This window comes from Cydia strobilella, chromosome 3 (genome assembly GCF_947568885.1).
Source record: "Cydia strobilella chromosome 3, ilCydStro3.1, whole genome shotgun sequence".
Lineage (NCBI taxonomy): Eukaryota > Metazoa > Arthropoda > Insecta > Lepidoptera > Tortricidae > Cydia > Cydia strobilella.
Window position 1 is genome coordinate 2,994,715 of NC_086043.1, and position 21,397 is coordinate 3,016,111.

The window sequence follows — 21,397 nt, forward strand, 5'->3', positions numbered from 1 at the left end:
CGCACTATTATAAGCAGGAAATTGATTAATATTTAATTTGACATACATAGCAATTTCTTAAATATATAAACATGGCACAGTTAAAATTGGAAATGTTCGTATTTGTCATGCTACTTCAGTCAACGTCAGTACTTTTTGTACCGAGACGAGACTGACTGAAACAGCAAGACACGTTCGTACGTTTCCGTGAGAATACGATGGAAAATAATTGTGCACTACATCAGCTTCACTGTCTTTCGGTAGTTTTTGTAGTGTATATATAATTGAAATTTCGTTATCTGCCTCTCTATCGCACGAATATGGAAGAGCGATAGAATTTATAAGTTGGTCAAGCAAATCTTGTCAGTAGGAAAGGGCGGCAAATTTAAAAAATGTAGGCCCGAAGGGTTATCGTCCCATGGAAAATTTGAATTTCGCGCCTTTTTCTACTTTTTGCTTGACCAACTATACGTCTATTTTTTTCTATGTATAAATAACAATAAGAAAACACGAGTATGTTTGAGTAGATTAAAAACTCCTTTGACCAGCTGTTTTTGACAGTCACATACATACACATCTCATTAAGTCATCACTTTTGTTTTGAAAGTTTCCAGGTGTCAGATTAATCCAGATGGAAATAAAAAGCTTTTTCATAGTTAAAACATAAGATATATGATGTGTTCGCAAAAAGATACAATTAAAGATGCAATCTTTAAATCTCTGAAAGTAATACGCATGTATGACTGGCTCCTGGATCTGTATGTATTGGTAAGTAAAACATACATATTTTAAACCTTTGTAACTTAATAATGTGTTAAGCGAGGTTTAGACTAGCAAGAACTTGCATGCAATTTAAGTTACATTGCCGATTACTAAAGTAAACTGTATTCAAAAGGTTGATCAGATACCGCAATGTAATGAAAATTGCATGCAAATTCTTGCTAGTCTAAACCTCGCTTAAAAGTATGTGAAAATTATTTTAAATTCTTTGCAGGACTTTTTTGTAGATGATCATTGGGCAAAATTGCCATTATCATGGCAAAAATGCTTCGGAAACGTGACTCCTCAAGACCTAGGGAACATTCTCTCTGGAAACCCAACTAGCCATGTTCTGCCTTTATCATTTCTATCTTTAGTGAAATCAGTGGAAGTTTTAAGCCTTCCTCGTAGGAGTAAATTTGAAAAAAGTAATAAAGTCAATGATGAAGTTTCTTGTGGTGGTCACCCTAAATTAAAGAATTTATTTTTAAAACATGTAAAATTAAAAAAGAGGCATGAGATCATTTCAATGGCTGAAGTTGTGAGTTCCGTAGCTTTAGAGAGTAAATGTAATGCTGTGATAGACTTTGGCTCAGGCTTGGGCCATTTGGTGCGGGTGCTGACATACAAAAATAATCTTTATGCAGCTGGGATAGAATGTCAATCACAACTGACGGAGGAAGCTAGGTCGGTATTGGTCTTGGTATGTATTAGAATTATGACACTATTTTTAATATCATTAGTTTCATCCTTTATAGTAGTTTACTGTGGGTAATATTTAAAAAGTTATTTCTTAATGATGTGATTATTTTACATACTGCTTGGAATAATTACTTACTTCATTAGCTTCATGTGATACTTGTTAATGTTAACCTATGGAGTATGTTTGGCTCCATCCCTATTTTTTTTATTGGCAAATTAATGAAATGAATCCTCATTAGACGGGTCCACACAGAGCAAGCATACGCGCGAGGTAATTTCCTCGCGCACAAAATAGCTAGTGTAGACGTGCCTCGGCCGAGGCATCAATGTCTACACCGACCGTTTTGTGCGCGAGGAAATTGCCTCGCGCGTATGCTCGCTCTGTATGGACCTGGCTATTTAATTTTTTTTTTAAATATGCTCATGTATTATTTTTGCAGGAAACTTGATCTACAATTAGAGTACACAGCCAGTAAACACTTATCAGAAAACAGCATAGCATCTCTTCACAGACCAATCCATTTAAACATGACTCTAACTTCCAATGAACAGCTGCATCAACTTAAACTCCCGGAGCCAATGAAAACCTATGGTTTGGTAGGACTTCACCCTTGCGGAGATTTAGGTCCATTGTTGATAAAGCATTTCATAAACTGCAAACAAGTTAAATACATCTGTGTTGTCGGCTGCTGTTTTATGAAACTATCTTGCGAGGGAAAAGAGAGTGGATACCCACTTAGTGAATATGTAAAAGGATTGGACAGTACATTGTCTTATGTTAGCAGAGAAATTGCGTGCCACGCCATTGAAGTATACTTGGAGAGACTGAGGAAGGACAATTATGATGATTTGAAGGTGAAAAAACTTTTTAACCTTTTGACCAGTTTTCCATTTTGTTAAATTTTGTGTTGTTTTTCTACGGAGTGCAATAAAGATATATCTATTCTTGTGTTGTATGAGTATTACTGATTTTGTTATCTAATCATGGATAATACTGTTTCTATTACTAAAAACGTTAAAATAAATATAGATTGCAATATTATTATAATGGTGTGAATATAAATAATTTAAAAACTTCTTTCTTATACGTTTTTAGCTTTATTAGAGAGAAATCATTACCTCATTTTATAAAGGTAACTTAAGTAGCCTCAGGAGATAAATTTGTGACGCTTTCAACCAAAAGGTACCACATTGTCGCTTGTCGATAAGGTTGATTTCTAATTCAAGCTATATGGAAATAGCGCCTTACTGACAAGTGACAATAAGTACCCTTTTGGTTGAAAATGGCACATTTATAAAAAAATTACAGGTTCATGCTTACCGAGCAGCTCTAGAGAGGATTCTAGTAGAGCATGACCCAAAGCTGAAGCACGCACCCATCAGGAACATCAAGCACTCCAACACCATGACGTTTCAGCAGTAAGTTTGACTTTTTGAACCAAGGGCCTGACTCTCTTTGATAGAGAAAGATAGTCTTATTGCGATTCTTATTAGAGGAAAGAGAAAATAGTGCCATGCTTTGTCCTTATCACCGACCGGGTGGCATCATAGGTAGGAGGCGATGGCGAAATACAGAAATTTATAACAGTGAAAGAGAAAAAATCCTATGCTGCCCAAATTTTATATGAATTCTTTCTCTTACCCCCGGTCGCTCGGTGGCGCGTCTATAACTATTTGTATATACTATGTCTATGTTTTGAACACTATCTGCAAAACCCAAGAACGTCATGCACATGTCAATATGTCTGGCATAAGCTAATAAATACAAACCGGACTGGAAACATTGAAGGTTACTTTGTCAACATACGCCATAGCAACTTGTAAGCGTTCTTGGCACCACGGGAACGACTTCTTACTTCTTTAGGATTCTTGTCATTCAAAGCGTTAACCATTATTTGTACTATACAGAGTACTGTAACTCTATATCTTAGTAACTTATGTTATGACTCATAAGGTACACGGGGTCCCTTTGTTTGACATAATTATTGAAAGTCATAATGTAATGTTTGTCATATTATCATTAGTCATAATTCTAAAACCGTTAACTTTTCAGGATTTTCCTCAGGTTATCCTATAAATAGGTTAGGTTAGGTTTGTTTTATGGCAATCCTGAAAAGTTACGCGTTTCTGAGAAAAAGCAAATTATGACTAACGAAAATGTGGACAAACAATACATTAAGACTTAAAACTGTATGGGAAACAATAAAGACCAGACATAGATATTAAAGATGTTATGGATGGAAGGTTGGCTTTAGCTCAAGATTGATTCATCATTCATCGACCAGTATTGTGTTTCATTAAAGGTACAGCACGTTAGCGCTCGAGCGCCTCAACATCCCCGTAGTCGATGTGGCTCGCGGTGAATCGGATCTGCTGCAATGGCGGCGCGTGGTGACGCTGTACACGCTTCGACTGGCTTTGGCACCTCTCGTCGAAACTGTGGTGTTGTTGGACCGCGTGCTGTACGTGCTTGAACAAGGTGAGTTGTCTAACATACCTTCTTAATTGTATGCTTACTTTGGCGATCTTCACATTGGATTACGCACGCCGTATCGTACCGTACCTACCTCAAAAAATTGCATGCTCGGGCATTAACAACACTTTGTCTAGTATACGCTGGTGCTGTATTTATGTCCGTTGATATTACACTTAACTGAACTGCAATAAATCAAGAACCGAGCCGAGGGTTTTACAATCTTTTCAAATGTGTAAGGTTTAGGTAAAATAAAATAGTTATTTCTCTCCAGTAACAAAAAAATTAAACAAGATATTCACCTTCAATACCTTTAATGCTAAAGGAAAAAAATAAAGACATCTATTATATTAAGTACATTTTTACATTTACACAATCAATATGTACAATACATAACATGAGTAACACGACAGAGACGACGAGGGTTTATTTAGGAAAGCCAAAATATAAAATGAAACGTCGTATAGGGTATGAAGAGTAGACTTCGTGCTTTTTTAGTGGTTGTCCTCGGATTAGTCTTAGTTATTTAATAGTTATTTAGCACTTTCCTTTAAGGTCTAGGTCTAAAGTAAAAAAAAAGAAATTTTACTGGAACGTACATTTTAAGTATAATAAATAGGCAATAGAAATAATTTACATTCCACCTTGCCTAATAAATGCTCTGTGTACTCAGTAGGCCGCATTAGTTGACAAAGACATCAATTGTTTTTTGGCATTAACAATTTGGCACTTCCCAACACAATTTAGGTACAAGTAGACTAGATTAATAACACATAAGATAAGTTACCTCTTATTAGTAGGCCGGAATATTGAAGCATTTGGAACTTGTTTGTTATCCTAGGAACTATCTACAATATGTAGGTTAAAATAACTAAGGAAGTAGGAAGTGTTATTTTTCCCCCGGGCCACTTGCGCCATCCAGTGTTAGCCACTAACTCGGGGTTAACCGGTTAAACCCGGAGTTACCACTACTATTTAACCCTGTGTTAACGGTTAACTGTGGGTTAGTGGCTAACCCTGGATTGTGCAAGTGGCCCTTATGTGCTAAAATAAAGACTTTATTTCTACATTCAGGTAAGGTAAACGTCCCAGAGCTCTACATTCCAATGTCCAATAGTTGACCTATCGTCACCTCCAATACCTCCATAGCTACTGACGTAAGTTTAATGATGACAATTCATGTAATAATGGGACAGTGACGAGAACTCGAGCGTCTACCTTAAGTACAAATTTTATTAAGGACATATACTAATGTGCTTGGTAAATCAAAATAAATACAATTAGTTTGTTGTTTTGTTTTAGGTTTATCCTGTGAGATTCACCCAGTATTCGATCCAAAGCTGTCACCTCGAAACCACATCATCGTAGGCAAGAGAGCGTGATGGGCAGAATTGGTAATTGTGTACCTTTTTAACCTTTTAACCAGGGCAGTATGTGTGTGTGACAACTTAAAAAGCGCTTCTATGCCAACATTACTCAAAATAAAAGTGAGCTATTCAAATAAATAAGTAAAAATTATAGCTGGTCAAAGGGTTAAAATGTGATAAGAATATTTATTACTATAAGTTATACTAAGTTTTATTTTGTTTTGAAGATCAAATCGAACGGAAGGAAATATATAATATGTATTTTGTGAATACTTGTGTCGTTTTATTTCTATTGCTTACGTCTGAAGGTATTTCATTTATTAAATCTAGTGTAAGTAATTGGTGTTAAAGTGAGGAAAACCTTTACATATAACTTTCTATAGGTATATATAATTGCTTTGATATGATTAGTGATTATTTTACAATCAGTATCTATACTATTCACATTCTCGATTCTATATACATGGTCAATACGATTACTATTTTATATCATTCAATTCATTCAAGTTTATGCTCATACCTAATTTAGAAATTTGGACTATGCGTCAAAATGGCCCCAAAACCAACAGAGAGTTAGGTCATTAGATAGGTATTTATATGTACTTTATTTTGTTCTATGGACACCAAGCGGAATTCCATTGCAGAACTGAGATATTTGTATTTTAGTCAAAATGTCGACACCCTTTATTACCTAGGCAATACAGTCTACCGCCGCGCGAGCGCGGCAAGGCATTCGCCGCGCTCGCCCGGCGGTGCGCGAACATCCAACCTGCAGCAATTAATTTACTTACTTGGACTCTATTGCCTAGGTAATAAGGGGACATTTTGGCTAAAATACAAATATCTCAGTTCTGCAATGGAATTTCGCTTGGTGCACATAGAACAAAGTGAAGTACATAGAAATATCTATCTAATAATAATAATAAACCATTTATTTCAGGCAAAGCCCATAAAAGTGTGAGTATTAGGTACATGTACAAAACCTAACTCTCAACTGTGTTGGTTTTGGGACCAGGCTCCATACAAAGTTGCCCATGGTCCTTAAAAAAATATTTCAATTTAAACATAAGGCAATTAATTATAATTCGTTTTTAGATCTTCTATTTTATCCACCAATATTAAAATTGAAATATCTAAAATTTCTACAATTGCAGTGTTACATGACTAATTTTTAACCTTTTGACCGGGTTTACACAAATTAGTTTTAGTCGCTATTGTTATTTTTAAGTTGATTTATTTTATATGTCTGCTTGTATTATAAACTCATTATACTTGTATAAAATAAATTTAAATAAGTAATTCAACTTTCTAATAATATGTTCGTATATAGAGTGGAATTTAGCGTAGACTATTGAAAAAGTACACAAAGTAATCGATGGATTATGGATTGTCATAAGCTGTAGCTTACAATGAGGTGATAGAACTTTTAAAACGAATATTTACTTAATTAATATAACAAACTTCTATAAACATTACTTAACTACGTATTTTTTGCGTTTATTCTTTAACCAACGTTATTTTTTTCAACCTAATTTTGTTACTTTACAATAAGTTTGTACGACAGGCAACTTCTAAATATATCAGACACAACAATATAAATATATATAGTCCGACAAGAAATTGTAGAAAATCATAGAGGGCGCCACTTCATACGTAACTGCCACATTTTTGACGTAAAATGCTTAAACAAGGCAACAATTTAGTATGGATTTTTTTCCATTTTATTTAATTTCTACAATTTTATGTCGCACTATACCTACCTACATAGAAAACTCTCACATCTGTTAGGCGAATTTTATGTATCATTGCATATAAATCATTAAATTCTTGGTACAACCGTTTAGTAGCAGAATAATTAACCACATTCGCTGTCAGAGTAATCCTTTAATTTAGTTAAAAGAGGTTAACCAGGGTAACTATACCTCTCGTGTGGAATGATGGTCCATGACAGGTTATTTTTATATGGACTTATGGAGTAGGTAACTGTCAGTCTTTTGTAGTCATTTTATGGAAGTTTAGAACAATCAGTACTGATTAACATTGAAAAACCTATTAAAAATACGGTTATAAAAAAATATTATTTTTAAAATAAGCCAACCATCATTCATCGCGAGAGGTGTAAGACTTGAATGTATGCTCATGGAAGTCTATAAAAAGGTAAGGTAAAGGTAATGCGAGAGCTTTCTCTAAACATTCATCCCTGATTCCCTATACATTATTTTCTGAACATTACCTTCATTCAAGCAATTCGCATCAATAATCCAAAGTCGAGTCGCAGTGATCACGCGTTAGCAGGGGGCTGGGGCAGCATCGGCGCTGGTTCCTCATCGGAGTCGTCAGAGTGGACGCGAGTGAAACGCCGTCGCTCGAGCAGCCGGCGTAGTTTAAACTCGCCGTGACCGTACTCCCACCGACGTCGCGTGACGCCTTTGCGACCTATTGAACCAGACTTTTGAAGTACCTAGGGAATTTATTTTAGGCTTTTAGCCTCGAATAGTCAGCTAATGAATAACCATTCCTTTAAAAGGAAAATAAAGCAAAGAACAACTTGCCACTTGTCTATGCTCGTGTTAGCTTCTTACGCTTATTTTAACGTTATGGTCTGACTCGTAGATATCTTTTGATAATCAGTTGCAAAATTAATTTAGTCTCGCACAAAGCTGAAGAGGTTTTTTCATGTCATTATGATAATGTCCTGTAGTTTTCGTACATAAAAAAATGGTTGATGAAGTATAATTTGCACGGGTCTCTCGAACAACTTACACAAAATGTTCGAATCGGTGCAAATTTTATTACGTCAACTATAATATAATATCGTCGACAGCTATCTTGCTACCCGAATTCCCAGACCCAAATTGTGCGGAAATCGGGAGCCACACTTGTGGCAATGGAAAACTTCTTTTAATGAAAATTTAAGCTTGGCCTAATCTCAATGAAGGAACTGATAATTTCATCAGTCATGGGTGGGCAGTCGTTTTGCAATTCATGTTTATGATAAAAGGTGATGTATGTATGCGGACCCCTTCCTTACGCATATAAAATGTATTTGGATAAGCACGAGAAATGGAGCTATTTGCTAGTGCTATGTAATTTAAAATTGTGCTAAAACTGTGGTCAAGACACATGCGAGGTGGCGGTGCGTAAAAATAAAAATACAAGAAGCTGCTTCCAATAAATATATTTCAATTAAATATTATTACATCGCATCACTAAGTACTAAAGCATAAGCATAACTAAAAGTAAACATTACGTACTTACTTTGAGTACTACAAAATAAATACTAAGTAGCATTACAAATAAATAAAGTCTGTAAGAAACACATTGTGCTAGGAATGGTAAACAAGCGTAACGTAATATTAAAAGTGTATATAAAGATTAAAAATAGTGTAGGTGTGTAAATTTTAAAAATAAATAATAATAACTTTTTGTCCACCGAATGTCAAAAAATACTTCGCAATTTTTATCGATCGTAATGTGTAAATGGTTAAATTTATCAACGGCGGTCAAAAGGTCAGATCACAAAGTTTAAAGGAGATTATCAGACCACAAATAAAAAAATCTAAAGTTTCTACTACCATAATGATCTAATTACTTATTTATGGATTTAAAGATTCTTTGTTATTAACATAAAATAAATTGGCTATGTAAGAATGTTCGTTTAGTCAACCAATTTATTTTAGTGATAACTTTTTCAAGTAACACGAGAACAAGACCAACACTGATTACAATTTATAATTCGATTTGTAAAAATGCGCAGAAATAATCTCACTTTGCTATTGGCATGCAAGACTAGCTAAGGACATAATGATCTCTTAGCGTGAAAAATGTTTTCGACACGCCGAGTAATGAGATGCCGTGTTCAATCTTGCATTCCAAAAGGATTAAACAACAAATCCCGAAAGCATGAAAAGTTTTAAAACATGCAAAATATTCGTATTCTCATTCAAATTAATTAATAATTACATATCCATTTTGCGATTTCGTTGTAAGTAGGTAACATATTTAGAGCTATATTTTTACAAGGTGTTTAACCTAAAATTAATTAATTTCAGGAATAACGTAATTCACGTATGATTACTGAAATTTAATTTCAAGTATTCATTAATGTATTAAATAAATTTGGATCAGATTTTTAAACTTAATTGCATAAAATATAAAAAAAACAACAACAAAGTAGGTACCTAAAATTGAGACAGAAATTAATTCTACTAGGTACGCGTAGACAAATTAAAACATATTTAAATCATCTAGCTTAACTATATAAAACGAAATACATTTAAGAACGCGTACAAAACGTTTGGTTTAGGATGTCTACTTTTCGAAAGTAAATTGGCTACTTACGTATTGAAATATGTACGTGTAGAAGACGATACTTATTGAAAAAGTAAACATTTATATTCTAATATATTATAACATTTTTGTAAAGTGGACGGGCAAGAGGACTAGGTAAGAAACTGGACACTTCCAAACGTAAAAACCCTATGACATGTGACCTGATAGTCATGTGTTATATACATCCTATGATATGACATATGATTATGAACTTGATGTTTTGTTGGTAAACTGGTAAAGGTTTTCCAATTTAACAAATTACAGACATAGTTGCGCTGTTGGCTTATGTATTCTATGCGTCAAATATTTTCTTTGTATCATCTCTAAAGCATATATTTACGGGTATCACGTCGTTGTACTTAATTTAAATTGGAGATTAGCGAACAGAATTTTATGATCGTAGCTTACACTGAGGTTGTATAAGACTCAAAAAATAATTACCGATTTTACCGAGTATTAAACGCCAATTTTATACAACGAAAAGGGAATGAAGGTGCATTTTAAATTACATGCACTATCAGGAATATAGAGGTAGCGGTAAAAAGGTTAAAATTCCAACTGTTCGGTGTTCGCTAAGCTCCTCATAACCGGGCATTAGGCGACAAGCGGCTCGGCCTGCTCGTCCTTACCTTTGTTCCTCGCCCGCAGCAAGGCCAACGCCGCTACGGCTAACAACGCCGCGCCCGCCGCCCCGGCCGCGCCGCCCACCGCGCCGCGCCAAGTGTCCCAAGTGTCCAGCGGCACCATCGCGGCTTGATCACCGAGCGCTACATCATACCAGCGGCCTTAGCACGAGTGCGTCGCGAGCGCGACAGCATCTCGCGCGCCAGATAAACTAGTAAACTACTCTACTACTAATAATTAATAGATACTACTAATTAAGATACTAATTAAGGCGGTTCCCTGAGCGAGAAGGCGAAAAATCTCCTTATATGATCCTGTTTTCCTAAGAGGCGTTGATATTCGTAGACGTGGAAAAAATATATGTAGTTCTTGACTATATTATCTCTAATATCATAGCTTCCGATACACGAATTATGACACTTCGCTCGATACAATTAATTCCCAAAGTAACCTCTAACTCGGCCTTTTAATCCAACTTTACTCGGTTATTTATTATGTGATACTATAAATAAAAAAAGAAGAAAAAACAATCTTAACTGAAATAATAATTTCATAGCTTTCGAATTTCGATATTGTAGGGTAACGTTTTTAAAATAAATAAAAATCGACAAAATTCGATCAAAATCGACACTTGGCGCGCATGATCTTTTCCGTTCTTTCTTGCGAAATGTGACAGAGACAGCGGCAAACCGACGGAACGGCCTTAATAGATACTACTACTAATTAATAGATAGAAAAGATGAATAGCCTATCCTGCGGGCGAGGTACTGTCGCAGCGCACGCGCACTTGTGTTATGGCCTATGGGTATAGTGGGTACCTACTGGATCACCGGTGTCTCGAACGCGAACATTTCTAAAGAAGTGTTTTACATTTTCTGGTTGTTTGGTAGTAGTCGGGGACCTACCAGATAACCAATATCATCAAAACAGAGAAACACTTCGTTACAAATTTGTACAAAGTCATTAGGGGCACAAAAACGCTCCGATATTGACCCACTTTATGCGTTGCACATTACAATACGCATGCAAAATAACGAGTGTGGAGTCGACTATTCGTGGAATCTTTTTGAAGCTACTCCAAATTCGAGTATCGTATCGCAATTTTGAGCTTGATTTGACTAAGTTTTGAGGGCAGTAGATAAAAAAGCATCATTAGTGTGATTAAAGCGTCTTTCATTTCATTTGGGACTTTATCATTTTTATGAGCGAAAGCATAGAAATACCTTTTATAGAGTTATTGATATACCATATGTATATCAATAACTCTATTAAAAGGTATTTCTATGCTGTATTTCCAGATAAATAATAAAATGTAAATGTATATTTACAGCCACGTTTACGACCACAATTATACATTTCAATCTTTTTTCAATAACGTAAAATAGTAAGCGTATTAATGCGGAAAAAAATATATAGAGATAGGATAGGATAAAACAATAGAAGGGTATAAGGATTTCAGAACGATGAAATTACCTTTTAACACCTAAAGGGGTGAGTTAAACAAAATTCTGAAAACGAAAAAATACGCTAAAGAAAATCTATACAAAATAAGTACTAAGAAATTATTTTAATAAACTACTAACTTAAAGTAATAAAATTAGACATTTTGTAGAATTACGTGAAAATTACGAAAGTAATATTTAAGTATTTTTCATATTTTATAGTAAAGGGGGTTGTATGTGCTTAAAAGGTTAAAATATAACTACGATTTAACCTTATTCTCACATACCATTTTATGATTACTTTTTTGCACATAGGTAATACATAATATAGAGGGCAAAAATACAAGCTAATGTTGTAATATTACTTACCGATAGTGGTTGTAGGTTTGACTGGCACGCTCATATTCTTCTCAATTTTCGTTTCGTTCCGCAAAACATCGTCTTCGAATTTATATACCCTAGAATTAAAAATGGTAAGTTTAATACTAACATTATAAATGCGAAAGTGTGACTGTCTGTCTGTATGTTACCTCTTTACGCTTAAACCGCTGAACCGATTTAGTTGAAATTTGGTATAGAAATAGTTCGAGAACCCGGGGAAGGACATAGGGTAGTTTTTATCTCAGAAATTATCCTTTAAGGGGGTGAAAAGGGGGGTGGAAGTTTGTATGGGGAATCGATAAAAAGCTTAAAGCAAATTACTAACTCCAAGCAGACGAAGTCGCGGGCAAAAGCTAGTTATAAATAAATCTAGATTACCTTATTTCCGATATTTATATAATCCGTTTTCATAGTTTTATTTCATGAGTAACTATCGCGGTAACCGAAGACAGCATTTATTTTGTTAAAACAATATTAAAACACTAATACTTGTACGTGTTTAAGTATTATAGTTGGTCAAGCAAATCTTGTCAGTAAATAGGAACAAAGAAAAATATACTCATCCTTTTCTTTTGGGTGCTAGTACTAGTGTAAGACAAAGATAGTTTGATTCTCTCTGTCTATGTTTGAAATGAGACAGTCCCTTGACAAACTATAATTGAAAGATTTATGTACCCCTGTCTTTGCATATTTAATGTACGTGTAATTGCAATACCCTTTTAGGGTAACATGTTGTAATGGAACTATTGTACTTAGAGTAAGACCTGTACACCAACATGAGAGCAATAAATATTCTATTCTAATCACTTCACTGTGTTTATACTGAGGTGAGCCTAAAGTAGATAATAAAAAATAATCATGGCAATTTTTAATTATCTACTACGTATCTATAATAGTCACCATTGAGCTCAGCGACATAGACCTTAGAGCCATCAGTGGTAGTAATTACTTCATGTGGGTTGCTGAACTCCGTTTCGGGAGCAAAAGTGCCGATGCCAATGACTAATGCCATAGTAACGATAAGGTAGTCACATAAGTAGTCAGAATAGTCACCTAAACGGATTGAGCTCAGCGACATAGACGTTAGAGCCATCAGCTGTAGTTACTACGTCGTGTGGGTTGCTGAACTCCGCCTCAGGAGCAAAAGTGCCAATAAGCCGAGCGGAAGTGAAGTCGATGATGTAGCCTCGGACGGGCACGTTGCCCGACGGCCCGTTGACTATGTAAAGGCGGCCACCTGCGGAAGTTTAACCTTTTAACCAGAGTTACACTAAAAGTACAGAAAGTTCAAGATAATTGTTACCTTCAAGTGGGATAACATAAAGGGTCCCACTATCAGTCGGCCTGTCAGTTAGAACAAAAATTTGACAGTTACGAACAACTGACAGGCCGATATCGTCCGGCGAACTGATAGTCAGTGGGCCCCTTTAGTTAGACAAATGAAATATTCCCGAATAGGGAATATTACGCGAAACTCTGCGTAGGGGGCGCCAGGGCGCCACTGCCACAATCTGAGGGTCTATCGTGAAACAAGAAAATTTCTTTATCTAACATCTTTGTCAATCTCTGATATTCGAGCGATAAAGAGGCAGATAGCGAATTTTCGGATTCGCGTTTCCCGGTAGGCCCTCTGTAAGCAAACCGCCTTGATGCATCAATGTCATATTTGTGCCATTCTCAATCAAAAGGGTACTTATTGTGGGTTGTCAATAAGGCGCTATTTCCTTATAGCTTTAATTTGAAATCAACCTTATCAACAAGTGACCTTTTGGTTGAAAATGTCACATTTTATCCTCTATTATATAAACATGGATGACAGCAGGATACTTTTTATAATATTTGAATCAGGATCAGGATTTACTAGTCTTGGGTTAATTATTCAATTAGCTAGATTTGTACATAGTCAAAAAAATAAAGTTACACCACTGTCCCTAGTGACCCCGCTAGACGCTATCATATATTATTTGCTAAGGGTGTTGTTAATACACATAGACATACAGGGCAGTTAAAGCTGATTTACCTTCCAAAGGAATTATGTTTTTATTATTGTTATGGGAAATAACGAGATTTTGACGACCGGGTTGGCCTAGTGGGTAGTGACCCTGCCTGTGAAGCCGATGGTCCTGGGTTTGAATCCCGGTAAGGGCATTTATTTGTGTGATGAGCACAGATATTTGTTCCTGAGTCATGGGTGTTTTCTATGTATTTAAGTATTTATATATTATATATATCGTTGTCTGAGTACCCATAACACAAGCCTCCTTAGGCTTACCGTGGGACTTAGTCAATCTGTGTAAGAATGTGCCATAATATTAATGCTATAATAATATTAATATTAACGAGGTTTCTCGGCCCTGTAAGCCAGGTATTATGGTGGGATAATATAAAAACAAAATTAAAATTTACCTCTAACTGGAGAATAGGCAACACTAAACAGCCTCGGTCCTATAAGCCAGTTTTTGAATCCAGCGACATAAGTCCCATTATCAGACCGGAAGCAGGCGACTCGACCATTTTCTCTGTCCGCCACGCATATTAAGCCTCTGTCTTCGGCCAGAGTTAGGGCGTGCGGCACGTTGAATGAGAATGGGGAGGCGAATCGGGAATCTGAGGAAGAAAATCAAATTTTCAATTTAGTAGTACAAAATTATAGTGGCTAAAAGTTTAAAATGTTTTTATAACAAAGATAAATAAAATGTATCGTTTATGGATTTCGTTATAAGGGTAATTATAACCTTTTAACCAAAATGCATATTAAATATGATTAACAATTTACACTTAATCATTAAACTTATAATTTAACCAAAAAATATGACCAAAAGGTACAACCCACAATCATTCAGAAGGTTAACTCATTGGCGCCCACTGTACACGATTAGGCACCGTTTCTAAACGTTTAAATTAGGCGCTAATGTGTTAATTATATCCCATCCTCGTCCCCAATGTTAAATTTGGGATTTGTGGCTAAAGAAAACGTCTGTTCGGTTTTCGGTCAGATTAGTTTCGACTGATCGTCGCAAGAACATGTTCATGTATCTATATTTGGTCAAGCAAATCTTGTCAGTAGAAAAAAGGCGCGAAATTACATTTTTCTATGGTACGATAACCCTTCGCGCCTACATTTTTTAAATTTGCCGCCAATTTCTACTGACAAGATTTGCTTGACCAACTATACCTACATAAATATATAACAGGTACCACCACACACACAGGTACAGGTACAGGTAGGGTGTCTTTTATTGTCTGCACGTGTTTATGAATATCATAAATAAATGCTTTTTATTTCTTATTTAAGAATTCAGCAGAGTCGTAGCTCCAAACGGGTACATTGGGGTACTCAAGGCTACCCCACTGCAGTAGTAACTCTCCATCAATACCAAACTTCAACTCCGTCGGGCCCATTCTTCATAATGCGCGTATTACAATATACAGCCACGAAGAACTCGCCAGACTCGAAGACAGCGACGGCGCTTGGCTTGCAGAAGTGGCGCTCATCGTTGCCTCAAGCCAGCCAGAGTACAGGTACAAACGGGTACAGTGACACTAATGTTGGTTACTCACGGCTACCCCACTGTAGTAGTAACTCTCCATCAGGGTCAAACTTCATAATGCGCGTATTGCAATAGCCGTCAGCCACGAAGAACTCGCCCGAGTCGAGGACGGCGACAGCGCTCGGCTTGCAGAAGTGGCGCTCGTCGTTGCCTGGCACGAACCTAGCGAAGTTGAATGATTAGTATAATATCTTTAGAATAGAATAGAATAGAATGAGACTTTATTCGTAAGCACAAACAAACAAGACATTACATAATACAAAAGAAAACATAAAATAAGATTAAAGTGCCACGAAATGGCCTCATCTCAGCATGTTGCTGGTGACTTCTTATAACTTCCAGCGCTGATCTTCCGATGAGACCATCAGGTGAGAAGAATCACGGAAGGTAACAGACAAGAAGAAAAGATACATAAAATAACATGCAATGAACAAATAGTTAAATACAACAAGCAAGAAGATACAACATAACGCTTAAATTAAAAATTATTTATATAAAGTAAGCATATTTAAATGTATCGTTTAAATTTTTTAAGCCACCTTACATTTACATTACCTGTTCTTCGACTTAAAATACGCGAGTGACCCGTTTTTAATATATGTACATTGGATTTTACGAGGATAAATGCCATATTTTAGGAAATAAATTAAAAGTAAGCGTGTACTTACTTTTCCCCTAGAACAAGGGCTGGCTGCTCCCTTTGCCGCGGTGTGAACTTGAAGACCTGATGCAGCGCCACATCAGTCACCCACACGTTACCCTGCTTATCCACCGTGATTCCATGGGGCATGTAGAAACTGCAACACGCGCAGAACTCATTAGCGCCCAACGTACCCGTTTGGGGTCAGCCTGACTTAGGTTACAGTGGGTGCGAATGGGTTAAAGTTACCTTAATACATTCTGTTGTTATAGGCTGAAAGTTGTTAAAACAGTTAGAAAACTGAATGTATGTAGTCATTCCGAAATACTAGACCGCAATCAACATAAATAAGCTAAAAATGGCCTCAAATTTGCAGTCTCACAAGTTAGCCATAAAACAACTTATATCTACGGTTTTTGTATTTTCAAATTAATGGTACAATATAATACAAACGAAACTATCGAAATATTCAAATGAATTTTAATGTTGTCGTAAGCAAATCTTAAAGATATTTCTGGCACCTTAGTAACAATTGTAACCTCCCACCAATACATTGTTATTGTTACGACTATAACTAAAATGGTCTTATCGGTCTATGCATAAACGTAATTAAAAGAAACAATTGAAATTAGTGTTCTCAAACGTGAATTGAGCATATCGTTAAACATAAATTAAATACATGAGAAATAAAAAGGTTCAGGCATCAAGCCATCAATACTCTGACCACGCTAACTTTGCGCAAACTTGGCAGTAAGAATGCATACATGGCATGAAAACTTAGCGCGGTCTCACTCTAGTCAAGTATCTTTAGCTACTTACAGATTCTTCCCCCACATATCCACCAGCTCTCCAGTATCATTAAAGACCAGCACAGTATTATGAGGAATGGGCGGCTCTCCTATCTTCTGATACACATTACGCATGGAGAATGTGGTTTCATCCCAGGTGTTGTCAGCTCGGTGGAAGACTAGGAGCTGACCGGTTGGATCCAGCGCTACTCCAGACACTTGCCCCAGTTTGATGTTGGGGTTCGGCCAGTTTGGGACATACTGGGGTGCTGTGAAATATAATTTGATTAGGAATAGAATTAAGTGAGAGATTTACCTTAATTTTCAGATAAAAATGTCTTGTATCTTGTATCAACTGTCTAACTCAGTGGTTCTCAAAGTTGACTGGGCTCCGACACACCTAACAACAACTGCCGTTTTTGGGGCCCTACTCTTGGACGTCTTAAAAAGGGGGCATAAAATATTATTGGTAACGCTCAGAGTTCCCAGTAGTTTCAGGGCCTACTTAATATTCGCTTGCGACCCACCCACTACTCATAAATTTGGGAAATGTCGATCTAACTGATTAAAAAATAATGCAGTCTTGACTTTTTAGTTTTCCACAATTATCACATTTAAAAAAAAAAATCCTTAAAACCAACACCAACAGAGCTACAAAGTTTTTAATAAAAGATGATCACACTGTTCTTATTAACTTTATACCTAGTCGGCTCATAAGTTCTGTCATATACATAGTATCAAATAAAATCAAAAGTTTAAGTTTATTCCGTATAATTTGTACAGCGTTTGAAAGCTTATAAACTAGAGAATCTAAATGTATAACATTTATTCAAAATGACCGCCATAATTATCTACACAGGCTTGAAGTCTTCGTGGCCAGTCGTCAATGGATTCACGCACCACTTTCATGTCGATATTGGCCACTGCCGTAGCAAGAGATTTTTTCAGCGAGTCTAGATTTGCATGAGGTTTTGAGCACACCTTTTCCTCTAAATACTGCCATATTTTATAGTATAAAGGATTAAGATCTGGGCTAGAGGAGGGCCAATCTTCATGCCGTATAAAGTCGATTTTATTGGAGGCGAGCCAGGCTTGTGTAGACTTTGCCTTATGGGCTGGAGCAGAGTCCTGCTGGAAAACCCAATGCTGGTTTAGAAACATCTTATGGGATAGTGGTTTCACAATATTAGTCAACACCGTGTCTTGGTACACTTTGGCACTAGTTTTTACTCCTTTCTCACAAAAATGCATACTAGTGACGCCCGCATAAGAAACTCCCAGCCAAACCATCACAGATGAAGGGTGATGACCTCTTTGAATACGGGGAATGCTATTAGACGCTTTTTTACTATTGCGAGCGTACACTCTATCATTTTGTTTATTACAGTTTTCTTCTATGTCAAAAATTTTCTCGTCCGAAAACAGTATACAACGGTGCTTATTTTTAGCGTACTTCTTCAATAAAGCTTTAGATCTTTTAAGCCTTAAAGCTTTAAGCCGACCATTGAGAAGATGGCCAGTTTTTCGTTTATAAGCACGAAGTCTCAGGTCTTGATTAAGCACTCTTTTCACCGTGTTTTTGCTCAAACCCATCTGGAGGGCCATAACTTTTTGTTTCCTAGCGGGATTTCTGGCAATGCGTGCCCTAATTGCTTGTACAACCGCTGGAGTCCTAGCTGTACGCGGACGACCGCTTCTTTTCTTGTCATTTAAACTAGAGACCTCACTGTATCTTTCTATGGTACGATACACAAATCTTAGAGATAATTTTAAATTTTCAAGTAGCTTAAAAATTTTAGTCGGCGAGTGACCACAACGATATAGTGCAATTATTGCGGTACGGCTATCTTTAAGCGTCCACTCCATGTTGAAGAAAACAGAAAATTGCAAAATTATACTACTCAAATATTTAATAAAGATTCGAAATTCAAATGCAGAACGGTTTTTGTTTTAGGAGTTCCAAATTTAAATTTTAAAGGCCAGTGACAGAACTTATGAGCCGACTAGGTATACAAATTTTATTGTATTTGTAAATTTTAGTCTGCCATGTTTAGTACTTTTCAGATAGTTACTCAGATTGTGTTATATGTAAACTTACGCCTTGTTTTATAAACTCATCCTTATTGTTATTTCACAACAATCGATCAGACTTATATAATATATATTCTCATTTCTTTTATTAGTTTTATTTTATTTTACCATTTGTAAGAATTTGATATGTTTTCAGAAAGAGCTACGTATTTTGTATAATTTGATGTACAGTCAGTTGCAGAGAACAGTTACCCCGCCTGCATAGAAGTTTGTATGCAAAGGTGCTAAGCGAACAGTAATTGCATGTATTCTATAGTAATTTAAATTGTATTTTTTCTTATTTACTCGTAATGCATGTTGATTATAAGATGTAATGTTTTGAAAAAATGTGTCCCACCGAGTTTCTTGCCTGTCCCATATTGGGATACCCTCCTCCAGTTGAGGGGGGATTTAAATCTTCTAGAAGCAGAGGCGTAAGGTTAGAGTCCGAGGTCCAAGTAGCTTTATTTGACATTCATAAGCGCATTGTAATATGCCTACTTTCAAGTAGGCATAGTTTAATTCATTAAACTATCTTTATATTAAATACTCACCATGTTCAAGTTTTCCTAACGCAGTTTTTATTTTGGCATACTGCGCTTGCTGGGCATTGTAGTAGTCTCCAGGGTAATAACCTTCATCAGAAAACTATAACAAGCAGTAATAAGAGGTATATAGGGTCAGCTTTGGGACTTAGCAACAGTGGCAATTAGCTCCATGCATGAATTTATTTTATTTTTGGATTTATAATTTATATCGTTGGAACACTGGAAATGATAAAAATACTTTTGTAAACCTTAACTTTATTTTATTAAAAAATATTTAAAATGCTGAAATTTTTTGAGCGGTTGAAACGCTCATAATTTTTGGCGCGAATTCGACAGAGCGTGATGACGTCACACGTTGGGCGGTCCAACTGACGTTTGCTACTTGACACTAATCTGTCGAACGCGTGACGTCATGTGGCGTTTCGAGCGTTTCGCTCACTAGCTTTTCGCGGGCAAATTTTTGTACTTTTTATTTATAATTTTAAGTAATTAAATGGTAATTTAAAAACGGAAATGCATTTGTAACATGATATAACGGTAACAAACATCCGAATAAAACATATTTCGTCCAAATATAAACTTCATGCATGAGGCTAATTGGCATAGCGTGAACTAATCTTGCCATGGGCGTAGTCGCATCTGCGAGGACCTTTTCTTTCAATGTGTATTCCCAAGATAATAAAAGTGGTTGGCTTCCGCAAGGTCCCTTTAAGTGTGAGGGCCCACTTCGCCCACGTCTAGCTACGCCACTGCTGGAAGCTGTTCTGATATCGGCCATAAAAAATCAGTAAGTACAGTTGAGTTCACATAAATCTTAGAGACATGTAAATATATTTTTGGAATGTTGGCCTGTAAACACGTTTGTGAAGTCAACTGTACCGGGGGTATACAGTAAGTTCTATGCAATTTGACTGAAGGTAGTGAAGTGAATATTTAGTTATAAAGAAGTTGCACAACTTCATTGTGTTGACTCGTTTTACAGTACATTTAAAATATATTATTAGCTTTCAAATTTCGATACAGGCATAATTTCTTACGTACGTGAAATAAAACGTGACTGTATCATAAAATACACGCTAAGAGGTGCAATAAAATATAAGATTTTAATTTAAAAGTGTTAATAAATGGAATAATTTGTATATAATACGTTTTAAATATAATTCTTACCTTTCGTCCTACAATGGAATTGATAATACAGAAGAACACGATAACAACTTGGACCGCATAGTTTGGTACAAATTTATTCTTAACTTGCATAATAACAATTTTGTGAAATTCCCCGTACGCTCCGCGTTTCCGTTTGTTTTGCTATTGATTCAGTTTTTAATCAACAAGTACTGTGTAGTGTGTGCTTATCAATTTATCACCTACCACAGATAGTGACGGCGACGGCACAGGCGACATGACGTCTTCTGTTTAGTGATGGGCGATGCAAATCGATTATAATCGGTTTTCCAAAATTAGGATGTAGACTTGATGTAGACGTCATTATTCTGAGATGTAGACCGTGTAAATTATACTCTAGTAAGCCAGGTTTGTCAGTAAAAAAAGGAAGCAAATTAGAAAAATGTAGTCGCGAAAGATCAATTTCTCATACAAATTTTGAATTACGCGCCTTTATCTACGGACAGCATTGGCTTAAGAGAGTGTAGTATTCACATAGATCTAGTATATGAGTATTCATGGTGCTGTAGGAGTTAGACCAAGAAAAGTCTGCAGAGATTTTGACAGCACACGCAGT

The 21,397-nt window shown here is 36.1% G+C and overlaps 2 protein-coding genes across 3 annotated transcripts; one reads left to right on the forward strand and one right to left on the reverse strand.

Moving 5' to 3' along the window:
* Positions 1 to 591: 591 nt before the first annotated feature.
* Positions 592 to 5,508, forward strand: LOC134755661 (methyltransferase-like protein 25B). Its single transcript, XM_063692193.1, has 6 exons — positions 592 to 747; positions 974 to 1,425; positions 1,881 to 2,295; positions 2,750 to 2,859; positions 3,744 to 3,919; positions 5,216 to 5,508. The coding sequence occupies exons 1-6, from the start codon at positions 652 to 654 to the stop codon at positions 5,293 to 5,295; spliced, it is 1,329 nt and encodes a 442-aa protein (XP_063548263.1). The 5' UTR covers positions 592 to 651; the 3' UTR covers positions 5,296 to 5,508.
* Positions 5,509 to 8,441: 2,933 nt separating this feature from the next.
* Positions 8,442 to 21,034, reverse strand: LOC134755658 (peptidyl-alpha-hydroxyglycine alpha-amidating lyase 1-like). 2 transcript variants are annotated; one of them, XM_063692190.1, is made up of 9 exons: positions 20,824 to 21,034; positions 19,663 to 19,756; positions 17,070 to 17,307; positions 16,279 to 16,407; positions 15,621 to 15,772; positions 14,466 to 14,666; positions 13,113 to 13,296; positions 12,048 to 12,136; positions 8,442 to 10,379 (listed from the first exon to the last, which is right to left on the reverse strand). In XM_063692190.1, exons 1-9 carry the CDS (start codon positions 20,911 to 20,913, stop codon positions 10,207 to 10,209), a joined length of 1,350 nt encoding a protein of 449 aa, XP_063548260.1. In that variant the 5' UTR covers positions 20,914 to 21,034; the 3' UTR covers positions 8,442 to 10,206. The 2 variants fall into 2 exon arrangements, with proteins under 2 accessions (XP_063548260.1, XP_063548261.1); XM_063692191.1 differs by lacking the exon at positions 8,442 to 10,379 and adding an exon at positions 11,687 to 11,744 and having other exon boundaries at positions 20,824 to 21,033.
* Between the last annotated feature and the right edge of the window lie 363 nt (positions 21,035 to 21,397).